Source organism: Sebastes fasciatus, chromosome 12 (genome assembly GCF_043250625.1).
Source record: "Sebastes fasciatus isolate fSebFas1 chromosome 12, fSebFas1.pri, whole genome shotgun sequence".
NCBI lineage: Eukaryota > Metazoa > Chordata > Actinopteri > Perciformes > Sebastidae > Sebastes > Sebastes fasciatus.
In genome coordinates, this window is record NC_133806.1 from 28,235,127 (window position 1) to 28,258,560 (window position 23,434).

A 23,434-nucleotide genomic window follows, 5' to 3' on the forward strand; every position below is an offset into this window, starting at 1 on the left:
TCCGCCAACCAAAACAAACCGCAGCAAGCTGAAACTTGAAAGCAGAAAACGTCGGGTGGTCCACGTGGATTGAACCTGCACCCACACATTTTAAATCCAAAGTGGTAAATAACAATCTTACAGTGTATGCCCAGCTTAAAAGAACACATTGTGTTGTGTATATAATACAGAATCAAGCCGAGCCATACCATGCAGTGGAAATTCGGCACTGGTAAAATAGATGGTCTAATTATCTACTGAATGGAATGACGTTCTCTCCTTGCTGTTGGACCACCGAAAGGTGCTGATTTACCTTCCTTGGCCTAGGAAAAGACTAGAATTGGATCTGGAGAGGTTTCCCCTTTGGAATTTCCCTTTAGTTTAGAGCTGGCCTAACCAGGCTTATGTTTAACCAGCGTGTCAACATGGTTGGAGAAGAACTCAGTGGGAACTTAAAAAGGTCCTCTAACTTATTGTTTGTTTAGCTGGTTTGCTTTTTGTGTGTATGAGTCTGTCTTTGAGAGGACCATTTCACTCATTGCGACTCTTTCACTTCTTTCACTCCAAAAATCGCAATAACTCATAATATCCAATGGCAATACTTGTAGAATTGCAATACTTAAAAATTGCAATACATATCGAATCGGCACCCAAGTATCGTGATAGTATCAAATCAGGAGATAGGTGTATCGTCCCAACCTTACAAAATATTAAATCTCTGAAATTAGAAATATTTTGTAAGCTATTTTATATAAAAAAAATTTGATCTGTGGCTTGGATTACACTTCAAGTTGCTTGAGGCTGTATCCTCTTTTTTATTTGACCTTGTGCTGAATATGTCTTCCATATTCATGGAGGTGAATCGAGAGATATTTGTTATAGGGGAAAACCATGGTTGTGTACCATGGTTCTCAGCTTGTTTAGTGAGAGTTGTACTCTCCCAGGCTGCAGCAGGTCAGCTGAGGTCAGTACTGGATCTGTTCTTTCTCTGGTATGCCCAATGAACTCTGTCCCAAAGGAAACCTCTGGCACGTCGACCAGCTCTCGTCCTTCTATCTGCTTTCTCAGTTTGTTGCTCTTGTGCATGCACACAGAAACTGTCACTGCAATAGCATTTACATTTTTCTTTATTGCTCATTTGTACCTAGGTCTTAATCGCGTCAGTGTAAGAAGCTGTCTTTGTATTAGTGATTACCGAAGATTACTGAAAAGTAAGACAATTAACAGAGGGCTTTTTACAGGGCGATTGTGATCTCACCTATGACATCAAGAATTTTACTGTTTTTCCACGACGCAAATGTTTTGCTCCATAAAACCTCATGTGGTTTTCCCTAATTGGTTTTGGACAGTTGTTTACAACGGCAAAGTACAGCTTGTCAAATGTGGGTGCTTTGTCTTGCATTGGTTTTGGTTGTAAACAAACTCCGTATTGATATTTGTTGGTTGCGTCAGTAAGCAAAGTAGAGGGTGTGTGTTACACACTTGAATACTGTCTTTATTGTACATGTTCACATGCATTCTTAACTGTGTGCAAATGGGTGAACGGCATGTTTTGAATATTAGCTTCTGGGCTTTGCTTTTCTTCATATTTTCCTTTTCAGTGTTTATAATGCGCTCAGATTAAAAGACATATACTGTAGTACTATTATATTATTAGTGGAATGTTTTGCAGCCTGTTTTAATGCTTTTCACAATAGTACGCATCAGCTTGTCGGTTAACGGTTAAACGGTTAATTATTAACATCCCTAATATCGGTTATCAATATCCTTTATAACTAATAATAGGTATCGGTCCTGAAAAATCGAACCATGACTTCTGTGTACCGTTATACCCCTAACTTTTACATTCTATCACCTGCTGTCAGGCTGCTCCCCGCAGAGGTCCAAATAAAATGAACAATTACAGAGCCTTGATCTCAGCGTCAATATTTCTCAAATCTGTCAAAACATGTCCAATGAAAACTGATCCCAAGCATTCCCTCAAGACCTACTCACCTCTTTTCAGCAAAGCGTTTGTTTATAAGCCCTAAAAGTATGTTATTTCGTCCTTAGCTCACAGCTTCATTAGTGAGCCAATACTTATGAGTGACAAACCATAATCTCTTGTTTAAGAGGCCTGGGGAATGTTAAATTATTGAGTTTTCTTTCCATTGTCTTTCTGTCCATTCTTCTTTTTCACATTTTTGCTGCCTTCTCCTTTAGACATGTCACTTAATCTCTGAGGGGAAATGCACCGTGTGGAAAGCTGCCAGATCACAGGATTTTGTTCCTCACAGCATCTTTTTGCCCATTTCCTCTCCCTCCGTCATTCTTCATCTCTCCTAATCGTTTTTTGCGTTCTTTTTATGTGTTATTCTCTCTAATTTTTCTTGTTTACCTTTTCCTTTATTATTAATTTCCCCCCTCTCCCTGCCCCTTTGTGCTCTCTCTTCCAGTTCCAGGCACACTGGGTAGATTTGGATTGTGTTAATGTACTTAAATCGGCACACTCCATGAGAAAAGCCTTTATTGCTGACCACAGCCTGCAGCCAATGAGCTGACATAGGTGTTTCATTTTGTGAGTGGGACCTAGCCAGGGTCTTCAGATGAGACCGCTGTGCTAGTCTACCTGCATCATCAGTCCTCTCATCACACACTCTTACACACAGCTATCTGCTCAGCAGCGATAAGCCCGGCCAGTCACTCCTTGGCTGATTTAGATGCGGTGGTAGCCTTGTGACAGACATCAAGGTCGCAATAAAGAACCTGACCTGCAATCATCTTTTCACGGTTGAATGAAAACTATTAGCCTTTCACACTCTGTTTACTACACGCTGTACCCCTATACCTCTCTCACAGTACAATGCACTCGACAGCAGTGCTACTGGACTGCAGCATTGCTTGTGGACGAACGCACAACACCCTGAAGGAAAAAGCTGAATGGGTTTTCCACTGGATTTCTATAGTGTTCTTTTGCGGCTTTCCTTACTTGGTTTGCATGTCAGTGCTTTGTTTAAAAAATGTCTTGACAAACAACTTGACAACATTTTCTGTTAAACGTTTGTTCTTAAAAGCCCACTAGGGCTGTGCCCGAGTCAGAATTTTGATTCAACTCGGATTTGGCTGTTCAATACGAAGATTCGACTATTCTTTCTTTTTTGTTTTCTTCATATAGACTATCTGGCTATCAGAAAACCCATTTGGCCTGAGTTCCACTGATGATTTCGACCACATAAACATAGTTAAATGTGGTCATATGTGGTCGACGGTTGAAGCTTTGAAGTATTCGGGTAAGCCCAATAATGAACCGAAAATATTCGTGCATTTCTCAGCCGGTGGGGTCCGCGCAGTCTGCTCTGCGGGGGATTCAACTTGGTGGGTCAGAGCTAGAGCGCCACAGAGCGCACAACTGGCTCTCGGCTTGGAAAGGCCCGGGTTAAAGGTGGCTCCCGGCTCCGGCCTTGAGCTTTGCAGCACCACTCGCCCGGACCTGGCCACTTCCCGGGGCTATGGTGCTCTCTGCTCCCTGTGTGAAAGGGACGTGGCTTATATTGGTAATTATGATTTTTATGCTGGTTTATAGATTTGAACATGACGCGAGATGGTGACCTTTTTTTGAGACAAGCTGTATTTGCCTTCGGATGCACACATGTAGCCGGGGCGAAGATAAAAGAAAATAATTGCCGATCTTGCTTTTGTTTTCAATGATTGAAATCGGAAGCTAATTTCAATCGATTTCCGATTTAGAATCGCAATCGTGACACGCCTAGTCACCATTCATATCTTTACAACCAATTGGTTTATGATTAATTTGTTTACAAGTGCACAACATTCTTTACAAGAGCACAAAGTTCTTCATAGATCTAGCCTCTTAAAAAAAAAATCAACGGAGGGGTCACTGACGATGATTCGACTCATCGACTTTCAGGGGAAAGCCCTGAAGCCCACTGTGTCCGTTACTGCGTGCACTGCAGACTATTAACGAACTTACTTTAGTATAAAGTGTATGGGAGAATAAGTGTTTACATGTATGTTCAACATCGCCGAGATGAAAAGTAAATGCGCAGTCCTTTATGCATCTATGGGAGTGGTAATTTGTGATTCCCATACCAAATGTGAAGGAGAAACTAAGGCCAGCCCTGCAGCGCACACCACATCAGAGTTTCCTGTTTTCAGACCTGGCTCAAAGCAAGGAGAGTCAGAGCTGTGGAACAGGGGAGGGGGGCGGGGAGAAAGAGCAGCATGTGTTTCAGAAAAGCAGAGAAGTGCTGTGCTGGTAGTGTCCGTGGTTTGGTTGCAGCTGTAGAGGTGTTGTGCTCAGTGCTGTTTGTGATCTTTTGGTATAGTGGTGCAGATTGACAGGCTGTGGAGGTTGTTTTACTACACTTGCAGTAAGTGCTTATAAAGTATGCACATATGTGAGAGAGCATGTTCTGCAGGCCCCTCCAGCTTGTGTGGGTAGATTACGGGTGTGTGTGTGTTTGCGTCCCTCGGCACTACCCTGTGTGCGTTTCCACCACAGCGTGGTTCATTGCCAAGGTGTAACCAAAGACACAGATAAACACACACACACATAATCAGGCATGGACACCCAGTGAGCAAGCTGGATTTCAGTAGCAACACTCTCCCAAAATAACAGACATTCTCTCTCATCACCACTCCCAGAAACACAAAGCACAACACAGATGTAGAATCACAGAGAGTACAGTCAGTGCTGAAGCAAACTGGTACCAACCTATGGTTTAATCAAGTTTATCAATATTAATATATCAAGTTTATACTGGTTTTCAGTCCTGTTCTCTGTGCTGGGTGTAGATGATCTTGACTCTCAAATGCAGTTTTACATGGTTTTGTTGGTTCGTTGCGGTTGAGGCTTCTGAAGCCAATCTGTACTTACTGGCTCACATGGATTTCCTCAGAAACTGTACACAATCTTCCCCCTTCCTTCCAGATAAATTTCTCAAAGCAAATCTCAAGAAGTGGGCTGTCCAGGAGACAGAAGTACTTGCGCATTTCAGATCATAATTTTAAAGCCAGACCTTTATTTCTCTACAAATATACTTTGTCTATCCATCTGAACTGAAGCAATTCTGCACGTTATGACTAGCTGCACCCCTTTTGGGATAGAAATACGAAGATCCCATAGACTGCAATGCAATTTAAGTATGTTTGGATTGTAATTTTGAAAAGTTTGTATGCAAACATCTCTTGTTATACGAATGTTTGTTTTATACACATGTTTAATAATTATTTTGCGACCTTGCCTGAACCTGAGCTTTCACGATACCTTAATAAATTAAGGTTGATCACCACCATGTCCCTTCAGTCTTCCCCCGTCCAACACAGTGGCCAGATATTGCTTATCCAGACATCGCTACATATGATTGAATCAGGCTAAGTGTTGTCTGTAAATAATCAACGTGTTAACAGCCAACTGTTTGATCTATAGGCTGAGATTTAGTTGGAGACGACAGTCTGATGCTGCTATAACGTTAATGTATGACTGTATTACTGCAGCAGCCTCACACTCAAGCTAATGTTAGCTAGCCATGCTAGTCACTGTCACCAGCATCAGTTAGCCATTTAGCACACTGACAGTGAATATTCACGTATCGTATGAGCCTCAGATGTCAGTGTGAAAGCCTCGGTTGACCCGCTACACAACAGCTTTTCATCATTTTCTCTCCTGTGACGGCGAGTTTCTTTCCCCCAAAAGGGAGCGCGGCCTCAGAGATGACGCTTTGCTGGTCTGGTCTATAGCCTGGAGTCATAAAGCTCCTCTATTAGATCTTTTTTAGGACACAGCAGGGGAACAAATTGGAGATCAGAGTTTTGGGATTTATTGTTGGTGGAACCAACTACAGCAACTCTTCAGCATAGCGTTATTACTATTACTGGTTTGTTTAAAGGAGAAGTTTGGAGACATTTTCAACTTCTTCTGTTTACTCTGTTACCGTCTATGAGGGACACAGGATTGTTTTCCCCCAAAAGGGGGTGTGGTCATGCGAGCCTACTCTGGATGACGTATTGCCGGTCTGATGCATAGTTTCTTGGAAAGCCTGATCAATTTAAAACATCAAATTACAGCATGTGATACAAGAAAAAGGAAGCTGCGTCAAGATTACATAGAATTTCCAGAAGGCTCAGTTGAACATAATTCTATGTGAGTTGAATTATCACAAATGAGGAAATGGTGATGCAGTCATGTCTGTTCAACTGTAGAATAACCTGCTACTGTACACGATTTGTCTTTTCCTCTTGGGCACATTTTAAGCAGTTGATGCAAAATGTGTATGCATTATATTTAAATGTAACAATAGACCTAACTTCCAAAAATCTGGTATTGGTTTGGGTTGTAGCTTATTTTTCCTCTGCAGTTGTGCACTGTTTTAGTTCACAGTCTCCCTCTCTTTGGCTCTTTGTTTCTCTCACCCTTCTCGAATGTGTAAAATTCTCAAGTGGACAGAACACGCATCAGATTGGCTCAGAAGCCATCTGTCCTGATATTATCATTTTTGTGTGTGACTAGTCACAAAAACACGCTCAGACATGGAGATTTCAGTTACGGTTCATGTTTTGTCATACAGGAAATTGTGAAATTACCAGATCTTACCAGCAAAGTTCTGTCGAAATTGCAAGATCATGCCTCTGTAGAGGATCTTTAAGGAATCCAAAATGTTAATCTTAGTCTTTGTTACTGTGAATTGTTAAATCTTCTGCTGTTTTGACCCTTGTTCTTTTTTTAAGCTTCACATCAGTGATTTAGCCCTGTACAGCTAGATATGATGTAAAGTGTTAGTTTGTTAGACCATTCTCCTTGACATTTAACATCATTTTGCTGTGTTTTCAGCTGATTCATTTTAGACTGTGACTATCTAGCTTTATTTATGTCCCTTAAATGTCCTTATGTCACCTTGAAAATTCATGTAAGTTGCTGTTGTGCACTTACATTGCCTTTGCAATTGTGATTTACAGTAGTCGCTGTCTGAATTGCTGCTACATCAGGAACCGGTCTACCAACGCAAAACCATGCATTATTATCTCACACTTCCTCCTGTTTGCCATTATCAGCAGAGGACGTCTGGGCCCAGGCCTTGTCACTGTTGATCTTACAGACACATCAGAGTGCTGTCTCTCTCTGCGTCAATACCGTCCAAGGTTGTCAACCTTTTGTCCTCTCTTCTCAGCTCTGTGACTGACGCGCTGATCAGCTATGCAAACCTGCACTCTGCCAGCTGTGATATTGACTGAGCAAAATGTCAAGAAGCAGCAAATACATGGCATAGGAATACTGCAGTGTTTATTGAATAAGCATTGGAGTATTGGAAGGCTGCACTCAAGGAAATTAAATGCATGAAATTATAGGGCTGGGACAATACACCCATCTCCCTATTTGATACTATCACGATACTTGGGATCCATTTTGATATGTATTGCGATTTTTAAGTATTGCGATTCTACAAGTATTGCAATTCGATATTACGATTTATTGCGACTTTTGTTAACCTTTTTAACACTAGACCATGGGAGAAGTTGAATCATAGACTTCTAGGGACTTTTAATTTGAAAAATATCTAAATTAAAATGTTTAATTTTCAGCATGTATGTAGTCAGAGATGTCCTGAAGTCAAATATATCAGTCATTGTCAGGAATTATTTGTTAAATTGTTTCCAGCAACCAAAAAAAATAAAGAATAAAGACATTTATCTCACAAATTAGTGGTATTTTATTTGTAATGTATAAGGAACATGTAATATTTTATACTTCTGGTGAATATAATCCAATCAATCTTATTTCCATATATGTATTTTGTATATACCGTTCCCTTTGTTAACAGTTTAGTTGCGTCGCTAGCTCTCACCGTCAGCTCCGTTCTCTTTACACATCCATGGTCAGCTCCATCGGGGCCGTTTGAATGCATTTAACATAAATGTCAGTATATGCTAGAGGTAGGAGGGGCTGCCTTTCTCAGACAGCAGATTAGTTTACAAGAATTTTAGGATACGTGGCAAACTAAGCTAAACAGTTTGACTACATACAGACGGCTTTTGTTTTCGCTTGTTTGTAACAATTTGCTATTGTGTAAAACCGCAGTGGTGGATGAGAGACTGCTGACTGAACAGATTGAAATATCGCCTTTCTACATGTTTGTTTATGCTTGTTGAACAGGTGTATTGATGGCTTTTTACTGGCAACGGTTTTATTGCACTTACAATAAGCGTAGTTGTCGTAGTTACCTTCGCTCCATGTGAATGCTTGTTTGTGTAGTTGGAGGTGGTAGCTCCAGACACAGAGAGCAGAGGAGATGCTGCAGTGGGATAATAAATTACAACAAATTTAACTATGCAAAGCACTGATAAAAGAACCGATAACGTTGACGATTCAATTTTGTTTTTTAGTTTCTACACTTTGAGGTATAGCTTTTAAGAATGTGTGTCTGAATGAAAAATGGCCTTTTGCATTTCTGTTTCATTACACTCATTTCACTGAGTGGTTATTGAAATTGAATATAAACATATATTAAAATCTCACCTTCCTGTCTTCTCTCCCCCTCCTTTTTTCCCTCTCTTCCCTTCCCTCGCCTTTTCCCCACAATTTTCTTCTTTTGCTCTCTCCAGGTTCTGTTGCATCAGTTTCGCAGCAGGTGACCCCCACCCCTTCGCCAAAATCCGGCTATTAGATGTGACCACGAGGTTGATCAGGAGAAGCCACCATGTCTTAAGCGCAGACGGGCCCTCAGGAGCCCTGCCCTCCTACCCTGGCCCACCCTACCCCTCCCCCATCCACCACCTTACCCCTTCTTCCAGTTCCATCCCACTCCCAGACCTCCCTGCACATGCAAGGGACAGGCTACCCAGCCCTGGCTCCCCGCTGGCACACCCCTCCCCTCCCTCCCTAGAGATGAGCCTGCAGAAGCACCAGCAGTTGGGTGGTGGTAGCGGTGGGGTGATGGGCTCTGACCGGGACCTGCAGTCCACTGCTTCCTCCATCTCTCTGCCCTCTGTGAAGAAGGTCCCGAAGAAGAGGCGCCTCTCCCTGGCCTCTCTTTTTAGACGGCGAGGTCGGGAGCCCAAATCAGGGCGCCAAAGGTCCCGAGAGCTCCAACATCCTGGACCTCTAGGGCTTGGAGGGGTGGATGGCATCGCCAGCATCGAGAGCATCCACTCTGAGATGTGTAATGACAAGAACTCTGCCTTCTTCTCTGTGGCTGGGACCGGAGCTGCCTCTGCTGCTGCTGCTTCTGCTGCTGCCTCCACCTCATCTGCCTCGGGGCCTTCTTCCTCTGCCACCGCCTCCTCCTCCTCCTCCGCCAAGGTGGGGGGTGGGGTGGGGTCAGAGCTACTGGAGTGCCCGCTGTGCCTTCTGCGCCACTCCAGGGAGAACTTCCCTGACATCATGACCTGTCACCACCGCTCCTGCATCGATTGCCTGCGCCAGTACCTGCGCATCGAGATCTCAGAGTCGCGTGTCAACATCAGCTGCCCTGAGTGCTCGGAGCGCTTCAACCCGCACGACATCCGCATGATCCTGGGTGACCATGCGCTCATGGAGAAATACGAGGAGTTCATGCTGAGGAGGTGGCTCGTGGCTGACCCTGACTGCCGCTGGTGCCCTGCGCCGGACTGTGGGTAAGAAGTGAACTTAAATATACAGCCACCATAACATACACTGTGATGCAGCTCACACTGATCCTGATCCTGTCATATAAACCATGAACATATCTAGAATCTCTCAAATGTGTTTTCCCTCAGATGTGTGCCTTCATAAGCATAAACCATTGAGATCTAGTTATAATCCTGAACCAGGGATGAAGATGCATGAACACAGACACAGCACACATTGCTGCCTGAAAAGGTTAACTTATTTGGGAGAATTACTATCCTTAAGCAGACCCGTTTCTATCATGTTTAAAAACTCTCCCTCTCTTCTTCGCTTTCTCTCGCTCACAGCCATTTCCTATTCTTCCAGGAATTGTTTGAGGTCAGGTGGCTATAAAGCCCCCCCCCCGTCCACCCCCGTCCCATCAGGCTTTCTTCAAGTACTGTTTATACCTCATTCTGAGGCCATAGTGACCTTGAATACTTTGGCAACTGGATGTTTTGTTTTGTTTTCTGGGATGTCCTGTTTTGTAACCTTGACCAGAATAGTAACAAAATATATTTTGAGGGTAAAAAAAAAATGTGAGAGGCGTGACAAGTTGAAATAGCTGTATCATAAAACAATGTTAGACTTTTGCCTTGGATTTGCTTGGAGCTAGAACAAGTTTATCCTACTGGGCAGGACAGTATTGGCATACTGAAGTATCCCAATATATATGACTGAATTTTGAGAAATTACAATACAGCCAGGATCAATGTCACAGTTGTCACGTTTGGCCACGACATGGATTTTGCATGTGATCATTACAGTGATAAACACACACACATTTTGGTTTAGCACACCCATGTGCACATGTTCTCTCACAAGTCAAAACAACAGCATGGCTGTTATTGTTAGCTGTGAATCACATTACATTTACATTATGTGGCAGGCTACTCCTCCCAAAACACATGTAGGCCTATAGCTCATTTTCAATCTTATTTGGAGCCAATAAACACATCTGTTTTTTAAGATATTTCCCCTTACATTGACAGTAGAAAGAAAAGAGGTGGAATCATGTTTTGAGTGAAGTATCCCTTTTTAATTTTGGAATAATGGATATAATACCATCACCGCAAAAACAAAGAAATACCATGATATACATTTTAGATCATATCGCCCACCCTTAGTTCGGGCTGCACAATTATGGCCAAAATGATAATCGCGATTATTTTGATCAATGTTGAGATCATGATTATATATCGCGATTTTAGGGACAAAATATTTCTATTCATATTTAAATAAACCAAGCACTGCTTTCACTTCCATGTTGTGCTTCTTTCAAGCTAATGTACAAATATTTGCATCAAATTAAGCCTGGTTCTTATTCACAGTGTATCTCCTAGAAGCAAAATAATATTGTACCAAAATTGCTACTTTCACTTTCACGTTGTGCTAGGCTACATTCCTGTTATTTAACACATTTGTGCATACAAATAAGACTTAAAATAAGGTTCTTCTACACCTGAATTCAGTGCATTTTTGTTTTTCCAAACAAGTTATATAGAGTCTATTACTCTTCTGCTCTGGATTGCAGCCGCAACATGCAGGAACACATTTTTAAACAGAAATATTGCTGCCATTTAATTGTGGGAAGCCAAAAAAGTGATCGCGATTAATATTCGATTAATTGTGCAGCCCTAGCCCTAGCCAGGATACTTATTTATATATTGATGTATTGGCCTTCCCTAGTCTTGCCACGGTATCTTTTTCTCCATTTTCAGTCCTTTCCTCTAAGGCCCAAGGACACCAAGCCAACAGTTGGACGTCAGATGGCCTTCTTTAAGCGTTGTGGCTGACTATTGGCTGCAGTTTGTGCAGTGTGTGTCCACCATTGTTGCCACTAGTTCACTGTTGTACTGCCAGTTGAGTGTGTTGAATTGATGGTGGCAGCAGTCAGTGAGATAGAGCTCAGCTTATTCTTCTCTTTTCTTTTTTTTACAAGCAAAAGACCACAATGCCAAAGCAAACTTTACAATAGAGTTCCAATTTATCAGACATATTCTCAGTTTGTGTATACAGATTCCTGAACAGCTATTTCCTCAGCACAGACACAGAAAGTGTGCATATGTCGGTGGTCAGCTGGCTGTAACTGTAGCAGTGAACACAGTGTTCACTGGTTCTTTGAGTTCAGCTTTATGTCGTTGTCCTTAGTCGAGTCCTTCCTTCCTCTCACGTTTGTCAGACGGCAAATGTGTATCTCTTGTGCTCGGAGACTAGATTTTTATTTTTTCAACCCAGAGTTTCCCTCCATTTTATTTTTTTCAATTTCTCTGTACTCTGTCCTTTCCTCTTGCTTTTTCCTCTTCCCTGGAGATCAGAGGCTTTGGCCAACATCATGCAGTTTTATTACGCAGTTATTTGTGTTCATTGTTTCAGAGAACTTTGTGAAATTCACAGAAGGCACATGTGATCCAATGACCCCCTCCTGGAAACAATAGCTTCGGCGTACTGTAATTTGGCCCACATAATCAGGTGCACCTTGTAAAGGGATCAGAGAAGTTCTGGGCCTGAGCCCACCCACCCATCTCGCCAGCCAAGTCAATACTGAGCCAGGGTGAAAGACGGTAAAAAAAAGAAGAAAAGAAACTTCATATTTTCAGCATTTTTTGACATATGGTTGTATTAATCTGACATTATTGAATAGAATACTGTATTATCACTGTAGCATAGTGAAAATACACAGCGCTCCCATTGTAAAGAATAAAAAAAACAAAAAAAACACGAACATAGCGGTTGCTTGCCATCTTCTGTGGTTGGCTTGTCATATACAGTATAATGGGCATATGCAATATGTTTTTTTACTGCGTCTTTGGTGTACCACTGTTATGTCTTGCTGGCTTTGTATTGTTTTACGCTGATTGCAGCTGTGTGCATCACTATTGCTCAAGCAAAATTTCCCCTTGGGGACCATTAAGTATATCTTATCTTGTCTTAGTCTGCGTAGTGTTCAGTGCTGGCTGTTTACTGACAATGATTTTAAATAAGATTGACACGTCTCTGCTATTCCTCAGTGTCTGTCTGCATTCTACACTCAGTCCTCAGTAGAGTAAAGCGATCCACGGCGGAGGAAGTCTCCCAGGCTCTCTGTGGCTCTGTGATTGAAACTTAATCTTGGGTCAGTCACAGAGGGGCTGGGAGGCTACAGTCGGATGCAACTACGTCACACACTCCAGGGTTTCCCTCAGGAAATTGGCTAGCCAGTATTTTGCAGCTGTCATCCTTCAAACAGACGGACTTCTCTTACCTTTGAACGTTGTCTTTTTGTCAGCACGCCCTGATTTTGTCTCAATGCATCATGCATCGCATCACCTCCGCTGTCAATCTGTCAGAGATGTTAGGGTTTGCTGTGCTGTGTCTTGTAAATACACATGCGATTGCAGAAGACACAGCTACTGGGGGAACCAGGCAGACTGACAACAGCTGTAGATTTTATTCCAGACTCTGTTTGATACAATAAAAATGATTAAAGCACACAAAATGTCCTGTTCAGATCGAAACCACACTTATCATGTAATTTACTAGTGAACGCAGTGATTGAGGATGGACACAGCATCATTACTGAGGAGTACCCTGCAGCCTTTAGATGATATATCACAGCGCTGATAAAAAGAGGGAGACAAAGTGGTTGCCTAGTTTGCCATTTTAGAAGCTCACTAATATAAGTATAACAAGATGGATTAAGCTGGTGTTTTAAAATGCTAACATAGGCCCCAGCTACGTTAGTAGAAGTGTTAAGAAAATGAATACAGTTCTGCATCACCTCTTCTCAAATGTCAGATGTCTTATTTTGTTGTCTGCACCTTTATTTTATGTGCAACACTTTTACTTATATATGCATTGTTTGCTTGTAACACCACTGTTTTCATTTGTGCTTCCAGACACCAATCTCTCTGTTTTTCCTGTGACCTTAGACCAAATTCATCCTGTGATGTCATCACGGTTTATTAAATCTTAACCTGTGCCTAATATGTTATGTTTGTCTTCTACCAGGTATGCGGTGATCGCTTTCGGTTGTGCCAGCTGTCCTAAGATCACGTGCGGCAGGGAGGGCTGTGGTACAGAGTTCTGCTACCACTGCAAGCAGCTGTGGCATCCCAACCAGACCTGTGACGCAGCACGACAGCAGAGAGCCCAGAGCCTCCGCCTGAGGACGGTCCGCTCGTCCTCCCTCAGCTACAGCCAAGAGAGCGGAGCTGCAGGTCGGCTGCTCTTTTCTTTTTCTCTGTTTATCCTATGCATGTCTGTCAAATCACTCACACATTGTTAAACATGAGCATAGATTATATCCAGAACTTTACCACAAGTGTAATGGTGTTGCATAGTTCTTCCTCTAATGGCGCATTCACACCAAGAGCGAAGCCAACTTTTCGCGCGGCGCGATTATATACAAAGTCAATGCAAAGAGGCGAATAGACGCAAATCCACGGCGGGCGACGTGAATGGCACAACGCAAACTCATGAAATTTGCGCCATTTGCGTATTCGCAGGAGTTTGCGTGACACTGTGTCGGGAAAGTCTATCTGCATTGAGATTCTCCTCCTGTCGTCACTGACGTTGTTGAATCAGAAATGGAGGAAAAAATGATTGTATCTGTCTGTGGTCATCAAGAGCTACGATAGTACATCACATCTGTACAGAGACCGGGCGAAACTTAGTGTATAAATGTATATGTATAAACCACAGACGACAACGTCACTGCCGTATTTATACCTAGATGACTTTATCCTGAGTGTTGATGGAGCAGCTACATAGCCTGGTACTGATCAATCCAAACTCCATTCAGAAAACAAGCATTTTAAGAGTTGTTTGCTTGTCGTCTTGCGGATGGACCTGTCAAAGCATGAATTCAGACTTTTTACACATCGGCATCATTATTTTGTTATTTCTGCATCATTTTGATGTGTTTATTGCAATTAAATCACAGCACAATCTTTTTATTTTGGGTTCATACCGCAGTAGCGACGTGTGGCTTGCTAGATACAGCTCGGTGAAATTCACAGAGCGCCGGAAGGTGATGTTATGAACCCAGACACAACGTTTGGTTTTCTGACATATCTGGGACTTCCACAACATGTACAAAGTAGAAAGTGACAAATTATTTGTAGGGGATGTTTTTTCTCACCATGAAGAAGTTTGAAAGATGTTACCTGACTGACCAGGCCTAGTTTAACAGCAGAAGTGTAACTAGTCAGTGAAATAATAAATTATGCACAATGAAATCATGTTCTCTTTCCATCCTTGTGCCTCTCAGCTGATGACATCAAGCCATGTCCGCGCTGTGCTGCTTACATCATCAAGATGAACGACGGCAGCTGTAACCACATGACCTGCGCCGTCTGCGGCTGTGAGTTCTGCTGGCTCTGCATGAAGGAAATCTCAGACCTGCACTACCTGAGGTCAGTTTGCCAGCACGCTGGATTTTCAGATAATGCCCAGGCCAATAAACACTGTCATATTTGCCGTTGTAAAAATGTTTATGGGTCTCTTTTAATACGTGGCAGTCCACAACTAGCCAGCTCACTTAAAACCTTTGTTTTGACATTTTTCTTTCAGTTCTGTATAGGGCTGTCAATCGATTCAAATATTTTAAGGTATAATATGCAACAATCCCCTAAAAAACAATGTATAGACTGATGGGAAAAGAATCCCTCTCAATCGTCACTGTCGGTATCTGCGGAGACATAACCGCCTTCCCGACAAGCTGTTGTGTAACAAGGGATGAAAAAGCTGAAGACCTATTACAGTATCAACCGTATGAATGAAAAATGCTTAGCCTAGCCTCCATTGTTTTAATTTTTTTTTCTTAACCTTTCCCTTCTACCTCTCTCAGTCCGTCAGGCTGTACTTTCTGGGGGAAGAAGCCATGGAGCAGGAAGAAGAAGATTCTTTGGCAACTGGGAACCCTTGTGGGTGCCCCCGTTGGCATCGCACTCATCGCCGGCATCGCCATCCCCGCTATGATTATTGGCATCCCAGTATATGTGGGAAGGAAGGTGAGGCTCTGGAGACACATTAATGTACTCTAGTCTGGAACATATTTAAGTTTTCCTGCTTGTTTTCACGACCTGGATGAGGCAGCACATTGACTCAGGGATCCGTTCAGAGTCACACTTGACTGTATGGTTTATTATGAAGACACAAGGTTTCATTCTGAGTGCTCTGAGTTCTTTCACACAAAGTGTAACTCTTTCGTTCCAGTTGTAAACATAGTCAGCGTTACACAACTAAGCATTTCACAGTTCATCAGATGAGGAAGTAAATGCAGTGCGTGACCGGAGACCAGCACTGCATCAATCAGTAACTTATATTATGAAACTAACACACATACTGTCTTGTATTTTTCCAAGGCTCTTAAGCTGGGTATACACTGTACGATTTTAGCCTGTTTCTGTTTTTCGTCGGGCGTCATTTGCCGTGCAGTGTAGGGGGGAGCCAATTCCCCAACCTCGTTGCCTTTTTTCTCCTCTTTTTACAGTAATCGGAGCGTAGCTGTCAGGATAACAATGTACAATACATATAGTAAAACGTAGCTAGCTTACCTCCAGTTCTCTCTGTAAAATGGACAAGCCTTACTGTCCACGTCTTCCTAGCCTGCGAGTCCATATAACGTTATGCGGGCGCCTCTTTTTTTTTTAGACGTGTCAGCAGACAGGATGGTACAGATGATCAAGGCATCACATTTCTGCCCCGTTAGCATTGTGACCCGTACAGACCTCTGCTAGCAAATTAACTTTACCTGCCTCGGAGCTTTCAAACAAATCTTTATTGACAACTGTCAACAACCAGAACGACTCTCAGGGGCCGACGAGTTTTACACGTACAGTGTGATCACTCTGGTCGTGGCTGACGATCGGACCGTACAGTGTGAGCACATAAATCGTGAGCTTTGGCCTTACATTGCAAACAATCTGCTCGTACAGTAGGAGTAGGAATTACACAACAACATTTCTAAAATCGTACAGTGTATGCCCAGCTTAAGTTATCTGAAGCCAGCTGAGGTGATTTGTCAGTAACCTGCCCTGTGTGTTGGTGTTTCTGTGTATACACAGTCATCAGCTCTGTTCAGTAAGAACTTGACATTACAGTGAAACGAAAGTATTCAGGCTCTCCAGAATTCCCCTCTCAAGCCAGCCAAGAAGAGGGCGGAGCCAACACTCCTCCCCGACAAAACCAGACCACATTCGGCAGCGATCACATGTGAAACATCTGAGCATGAATCACCTGCATTCCACACGCACTGGGTGAATGTGGCTGTTCAGACTTGATTTTATATCTGCATCCTGGTGAATCACTACACCGGGACCACGGCCATTTACTGGCAGCGTGCTCACGTGTCATATCAGCTCTACTTTGTCACTGTTGACTTAAAAAGCAGGAATCTTATGATAATAGTTAACAAGCAGTCTTTGTGGCTCTGTTCCAATGTTGCTGTTTTCAGTCTTGTATACAGGTGTTAGTTTTGGCAGCTATTTTAGATTTAGTCTTAATCTCGCCAAAATTTAGAGCAAGTTTGGAGCGTCATCTAGGCCCTTTCTAGAGGGAACTAGTATGACATGGTTCTTTAGGTTTTCTAATTTCATATGATGCCAGTATCTTCACTCTAGCTTTAAAACTGAGCCTGCTACAACCTAAACATCACAAGTTGCGTTAAGGCCTTAAGGAAATTAGTGGCGTTATTAACGCGTTAACTTTGACAGCCCTATTAAGTATATAAAGTAGTTAAAATAAAAACACCTTAATGCATCAATACTTATAATCCAGTAATATATTATTCTAAAATGGGACATTCTGCATGACGAGTACACGGTGGGAGCCTCGAGACACTTTCGACCCCTGGGCCTTTCCGCGCCGAACTAGAGTCGGGCAGCGTCGCGGAGGAAATGCGCCCGGCGATGGCGAGCCAACCCACCCGTTGAGATGTGTAAAAATATTTTCGGTTCATTATGAAACTGTGGCGGGACAAAATGGACTATGGCGGGTCACTACAGTTTAGGTAATTAATGGGAAAACCCTGTGAGAAGTTGCTCTATCTGACTGTGAGTCTCATTGTTCCCCTTTCTTTCTCTGTTAGATTCATAACCGCTATGAAGGCAAAGATATCTCCAACCACAAGAGGAACCTGGTGATCGCTGGTGGAGTGACTCTCTCTGTCATTGTGTCTCCAGTGGTGGCTGCAGTCACCGTCGGTCAGTCTATTCTCCAACATCTCCTTACCTCCTTCCTCTCTCTTTCTCTGTGTGTCTCTGCCTCTAGCGCTCTAGCTCTCTGCATGCCTGAGGATCTTTATTGACATCTCCTTGTTTGACTTTGCTAGCTTCAGGAATTTCTTTGAAGTTCATATTATGCAAAAGTTTGTTTTCACAGATTTTTTTTCCAGTGCCTTGGTCTGACACGTCCCTGGTGTTTCCGTCTCTTTCACCCCTCAGGCATCGGAGTTCCCATCATGCTGGCTTACGTCTACGGCGTGGTGCCCATCTCGCTGTGCCGTAGCGGAGGTTGTGGTGTCTCAGCTGGGAATGGCAAAGGAGTTCGCATAGAATTTGACGACGAGAATGACATGAATGTTGGCAGTGGGGCCGCTGCCACCGGTAAGGTTCACCATAACCCCCCCACTGACACCCAAAAGTGACTCCATGTGTTTATGCCCAAGGCAGCAAACAGCAGAATTTTCCTTTTGCTGACCGATACGCTACGGAGTCCGTGTCCAAATGAAATCTGCTGCTGGTTTCACACATGTCAAGTGTTCTTTCACTTTATTCTTTTACAGAAAATTGTGCCTCTTCTGTGAGAACAAAAGCTTGCGGCTTCTTAGAAAAAACTTTAATTAGAAACGTGTCATGTTTTAGACACAGCTCTGCCTTTTGTTCCATTGTTATTGTTATATTTTTAAATGTTTATTTTTTATGATCGTACATTCAATGTAGATACTACGTCAGTGGCAGACACCAGGAACAACCCTAGTATAGGCGAAGGCAGTGTCGGGGGGATGACAGGCAGCCTGAGTGCCAGCGGCAGCCACATGGACCGTCTGGGGGCCATCAGGGACAATTTGAGTGAGACGGCGTCCACCATGGCCCTGGCGGGAGCCAGCATCACCGGCAGCCTCTCTGGCAGCGCCATGGTCAATTACTTAAACAGGTACTGAAACAGAAACACATGTCATGGGATTTAAATGTTGGTCCAACTTTGGACTTCATGGTGCTTTCCTGCATTGTCTAAAATCACACCCCCCCTCCTCCTCCACCCCAACGCAGGCTGGAGGTGCAGGCTGATGTGCAGAAGGAGCGCTGCAGCCTGAGCGGCGAGTCTGGCACCGTCAGCCTGGGCACAATCAGCGACAACGCTAGCACCAAAGCAATGGCTGGATCCATTCTTAACGCCTACATGCCCCTCGACAGGTGAGCAACATTTACTGGATGAGAGGACTCAAGCTTGTTATTATTCCCAAATCAATGAGATATGTTTTTCTAGTATTAACGCTACCAGTTATCTAACGTTAGAGTGTTTGATGTTAACGGTAACGTCATAGTTAACACTCGCTAACGAGTCAGCAGCCGAAGTTTGCATTTACAGCGAAGTGAGCTGATGATAACGTGACGTTATGAGGAGTCAAAACTCAACCACAGCTCAAGTTACTGATGTTAACCACTTATTTACTTACATACTCCTTTGTCCCCTTTGGGTAGTAAGGCTGGGTTGTCAGTCGCTTCAAATATTTAATCAAGATTAATTGCATGATTGTCCATAGTTAAAAAATCAATCATTTTTTATCTGTTCAAAATGTGCCTTAAAGGGAGATTTGTCAAGTATTTAATACTCTTATCAATATGGGAGTGGGCAAATATACTGCTTTATGCAAATGTATGTATATATTTATTATTGGAAATCAATTATCAACACAAAACAATGACAAATATTGTCCATAAATCCTCACAGGTACTGCATTTAGCATAAAACAATATGCTCAAATCATAACACGGTAAACTGCAGCCCAACAGGCAACAACAGCTGTCAGTGTGTCAGTGTGCTGACTTGACTATGACTTGCCCCAAAACTGCATGTGATTATCATAAAGTGAGCATGTCTGTAAAGGGGAGACTTGTGGGAAAATGGTCATGACAGTTTTTGCTCACCAAAATTTAGCGCATGTTTGGAGCGTTATTTAGCCTCCTTCGCAACAAGCTAGTATGACATGATTGGTATCAATGGATTCCTTAGGTTTTTTTAGTTTCATATGATACCAGTATCCTCACTCTAGCTTTAGCTAGACCTGAGCTGTTGGTGGCTTTACCTGAGCCCGCTGCAACCTCAAAATCGCAAGTTGTGTTAATACGTTAAGAAAATTAGAGGCGTTAAAACGAATTTGCGTTAACGTGTTATTACTGCGTTAACTTTGACAGTCCTATTTCTTTTACTTTTTTTGTCTCATGCTTCCCGCTTCCTCCCATGTTCCAGAGATGGAAACAGTATGGAGGTCCAGGTCGACATTGAATCCAAACCCGGCAAACTACGGCACCACAGCGGCAGCAGCAGCGTAGACGACGGCAGCCACATTGGCCGCTGCAGCTGGACCTGCCCCTCCAATGGCTGCACTTCCTCGGAAGGCAAGGGGGCCTCTGCCAAGTGGGCCAAAGAGGCATCCTGCTCCTCCTCCACCGGCTCGGGGGGCAAAAAGAGCAAAGGCAAGCTGCGCAAGAAAGGCGGCGGAGGCGGCACCAAGATCAACGAGACGCGGGAGGACATGGACGCCCAGCTGCTGGAGCAGCGCAGCACCAACTCCTCGGAGTTCGACTCTCCGTCGCTGAGCGGCAGCCTGCCGTCCGTGGCCGACTCCCACTCCAGCCACTTCTCCGAGTTCAGTTGCTCCGACCTGGAAAGCATGAAGACGTCCTGTAGCCACGGCTCCGGCGGAGGCGACTACCACACGCGCTTCGCCACCGTCAGCCCCTTACCCGAGGTGGAGAACGACCGCCTGGAGACCTGCCCGGCTTCTTCTTCGTCCTCCTCGCAGGGACTCGGAACCGTGATCACCCCCCACTCCCCTACCTCCACCACCTCCTCCCTGGGCCACGGTGCAGAGATCCCCCCTCTCTGCTTCATCACAGAGGAGAATGTCAACCTGGTGTGCCCTGCTGAGCTGGACTCTCACAGCAACACCAGAGAGCTGCTAAAAGAAACCAACAACAACCAACCACAACATCCAACCCAAACCCAAACCCAAACCCAGCAGCAGTCCAAGAACTCCTGTATACAGACGGACATCTGAAATACCTTAAGTGCTGCACAGATGCTATTTTTTAGTTAACATCTTCTCCTCCATTAAACTAACAATCACAGCTTAACCTGCGTTTTCTGTTATTCCCTTGTAAAGGGGACGTGTTATTTTGGGATCCCCTGAGTAAAACAGAGATCTGTGTGTGCGTCAGAGGGCTTGTTGAAAGTAATAACAGGCAGCCATGTGAGAAATGTTAAGGTTGTGAATGCTGGTGTTTCTCCCTGTGCGACCCGCAGACTGCTGACACTTTTTTTCCCCCACTCACCACTCGTAACAGAGACAGGCCCACTGATTCTGTCGCTGTCCTATCGATCTGTGTAGGTTTAATATAAAACCACTGTGCCGGGTTTTTCTTCTATTTGATTTTTGGCTCTACAATGCGGATGCAAACACCATGCAGGAATCTTACAGCTTTCCAGAAGTGAACTCCAACAGGGACCAGGCAATATGATTCACTATTTCCTCCTTTTTTTTTTTTTATTTCCCCCCCGGATGTTATTAGTAACAGAGGAACCTTTGTGTTCCTGTCTGTATTTATTATTAGACTTTTCTTTTTGTCTTTTCCCTGGATGTTTGTTTGAAAAGAACCCTGTAAGGTAGGGATGCACCGATCCGACTTTTTCAGTCCTGACAGCGATACCTGGACTTTGGGTATCGACCAAGTACCGATCCAATACCAGTGTTTTTTTAATTAATAAGCTGCTTGCCTCACTGTGTGGCAGAGACTAGGATCATTCTTTCATGTGTCAGGCTTTACTTAAACATTGCTTTCCTAACTTGAAACGTAAAACAAAATGTAACAAATAACTACATAGATGTAAATCTACTGAATTGTTATTATTAAAATAATAAATCGTACACCAGCAACTTGGTAAGAAATCTTCAAAATTTACTGGAAATACTAACAATGTATTTAGTATATAAACATAGAATTGAATTGAGTAGATCGGCCCCGTTGTCAGATACCCGATCCAGCTATTTGAGTCAGTATCGGCCAGATATCCGATGCGGTATCGGTGCATCCCTACTGTAAAGTGTAATTATAAGGCCTGGGCTCAACAGCCTACATCATTTTAGCACTAAAATCAATTTGTAACACAAGTGAGATTCATTTTAGATGGATGGAGACAGAGCTGTAGTCCCACTGTGGGAGCTGCAGCTCTTTTGCAGCCACAGTTTTTCGACCTATAGCTGCCTAAAACCCTCACTGTGTGTGTGTGTTTTCGTGCCAAGATGACTCTGGAAACCCGGGCCTCGTTAGGTTCTGTGGAAAGCTTGTGATGATATGTTGGGGGGCGGGTGGGTGAGGGTTTGATTTGAGGAAGGGTCTCTGGAAGGCCACGGTTTTTTCGAGATAATGCTGAAAGTCATTATATTAAAATTAACCAATGGGTTGGTTCAATTCTGTGAAATTGTATAAAGAAACTGTTTTGTCCTGTTCAAAGGTGATTTATTCAGGCTGACGGCCTCGCCTCACTGAGTAAGAGAGAGCTTTGATATCTTTCTTTGTTAACTCATGGTGCCTTCAAGAAGCTGTTTGTGTTCTCTGTGTTTCTCTCTCTCTCTCTCTCTCTCTCTCTCTCTCTCTCTCTCTCTCCACTGTGTCTTCAAGACTCAAAAAACGACGACTCATTATAGGTTGCAGAACGTCTGTCTGTGTAGGAGGAATGCTCATTCACATACAGAACATACTGTGGTAGACATGGTAAATGAAGACTTTTCAATTGCCTACCAAAGACAGCACTCAGGCTCTTGTTAAATCTTATACCTTTTGACTCGTCACCTGTAGACACGGTATAGTGCGTCCTGTTTACACCATGGGGACGAATGAAGACAAGACCCAGGATCATACAGACTGCTGTTTTTGTACATGCTTCACAAAACGCTACGCAAATAACCGAGGCCGCAGAACGGCCCGAGGCACCTGCACTGTTACCTGTATTTCTTATTACGTAGATGTTCTGCAATGCACAAAGGTTAACAGGGACACACAGGTCGGGTCTGGGTTAACCTGCCCTACTGATCCGTCCTGTGGTTCCCGTTTGTGTTGCCAATCGGTGCTGCTGAGCAGACTTGAAGTCAAATTCTGTTTTCAACACTTTTATTTCAGAGTGTTTGCTTAAGCCCGTCTTTACTGCTCAGTGGTCGGCTCTGTCGAGGCCACTGAGCTGGCTCAGGTGAACCTCTACCAGGTGAGGTAAAAAGCATCTTGAATGGTATTTTGACCCAGGTCTGTTACTGAATGAACACTGATTTTCGGTTTCGGCGGATAAGGCTACATGCTGCAGTCCTCCCCGCATTTAAAGCAAAAATTGTCGTTTTGTTCTTCCTCCTCGGTTTTCGGTCTCTCATTCTTCACCAAAATCTCCGGTTTCTTGATCCTAATTTGAACACTAGTGCCAGATATAATTTGTAATTTGTGCAGAATGGCATAAGGTATTTGTATATTTGTTTGGTAATTTGCTTTACTATATGCGTGTAAATGCATATCAGAAAAAATAAAAAAAATATATATGAAATGTCGTCCTCCGTTTTTCACAAGCAAACACTGTAAATAA

General features: G+C 43.4%; 1 protein-coding gene across 1 annotated transcript in view; it reads left to right on the top strand.

Moving 5' to 3' along the window:
- Positions 1-23,395, top strand: part of LOC141779629 (E3 ubiquitin-protein ligase RNF19A-like) — a 30,554-nt gene extending 7,159 nt beyond the window's left edge. The window contains exons 2-10 of the mRNA XM_074654526.1: positions 8,578-9,588; positions 13,592-13,800; positions 14,853-14,997; positions 15,432-15,594; positions 17,673-17,787; positions 18,028-18,189; positions 18,526-18,739; positions 18,856-18,999; positions 20,057-23,395. Coding sequence (XP_074510627.1) covers positions 8,861-9,588; positions 13,592-13,800; positions 14,853-14,997; positions 15,432-15,594; positions 17,673-17,787; positions 18,028-18,189; positions 18,526-18,739; positions 18,856-18,999; positions 20,057-20,867 — 2,691 coding nt within the window. The 5' untranslated portion in view covers positions 8,578-8,860 and the 3' untranslated portion in view covers positions 20,868-23,395. The remainder of the gene's footprint in view (positions 1-8,577; positions 9,589-13,591; positions 13,801-14,852; positions 14,998-15,431; positions 15,595-17,672; positions 17,788-18,027; positions 18,190-18,525; positions 18,740-18,855; positions 19,000-20,056) is intronic.
- The last annotated feature ends 39 nt before the right edge of the window (positions 23,396-23,434 follow it).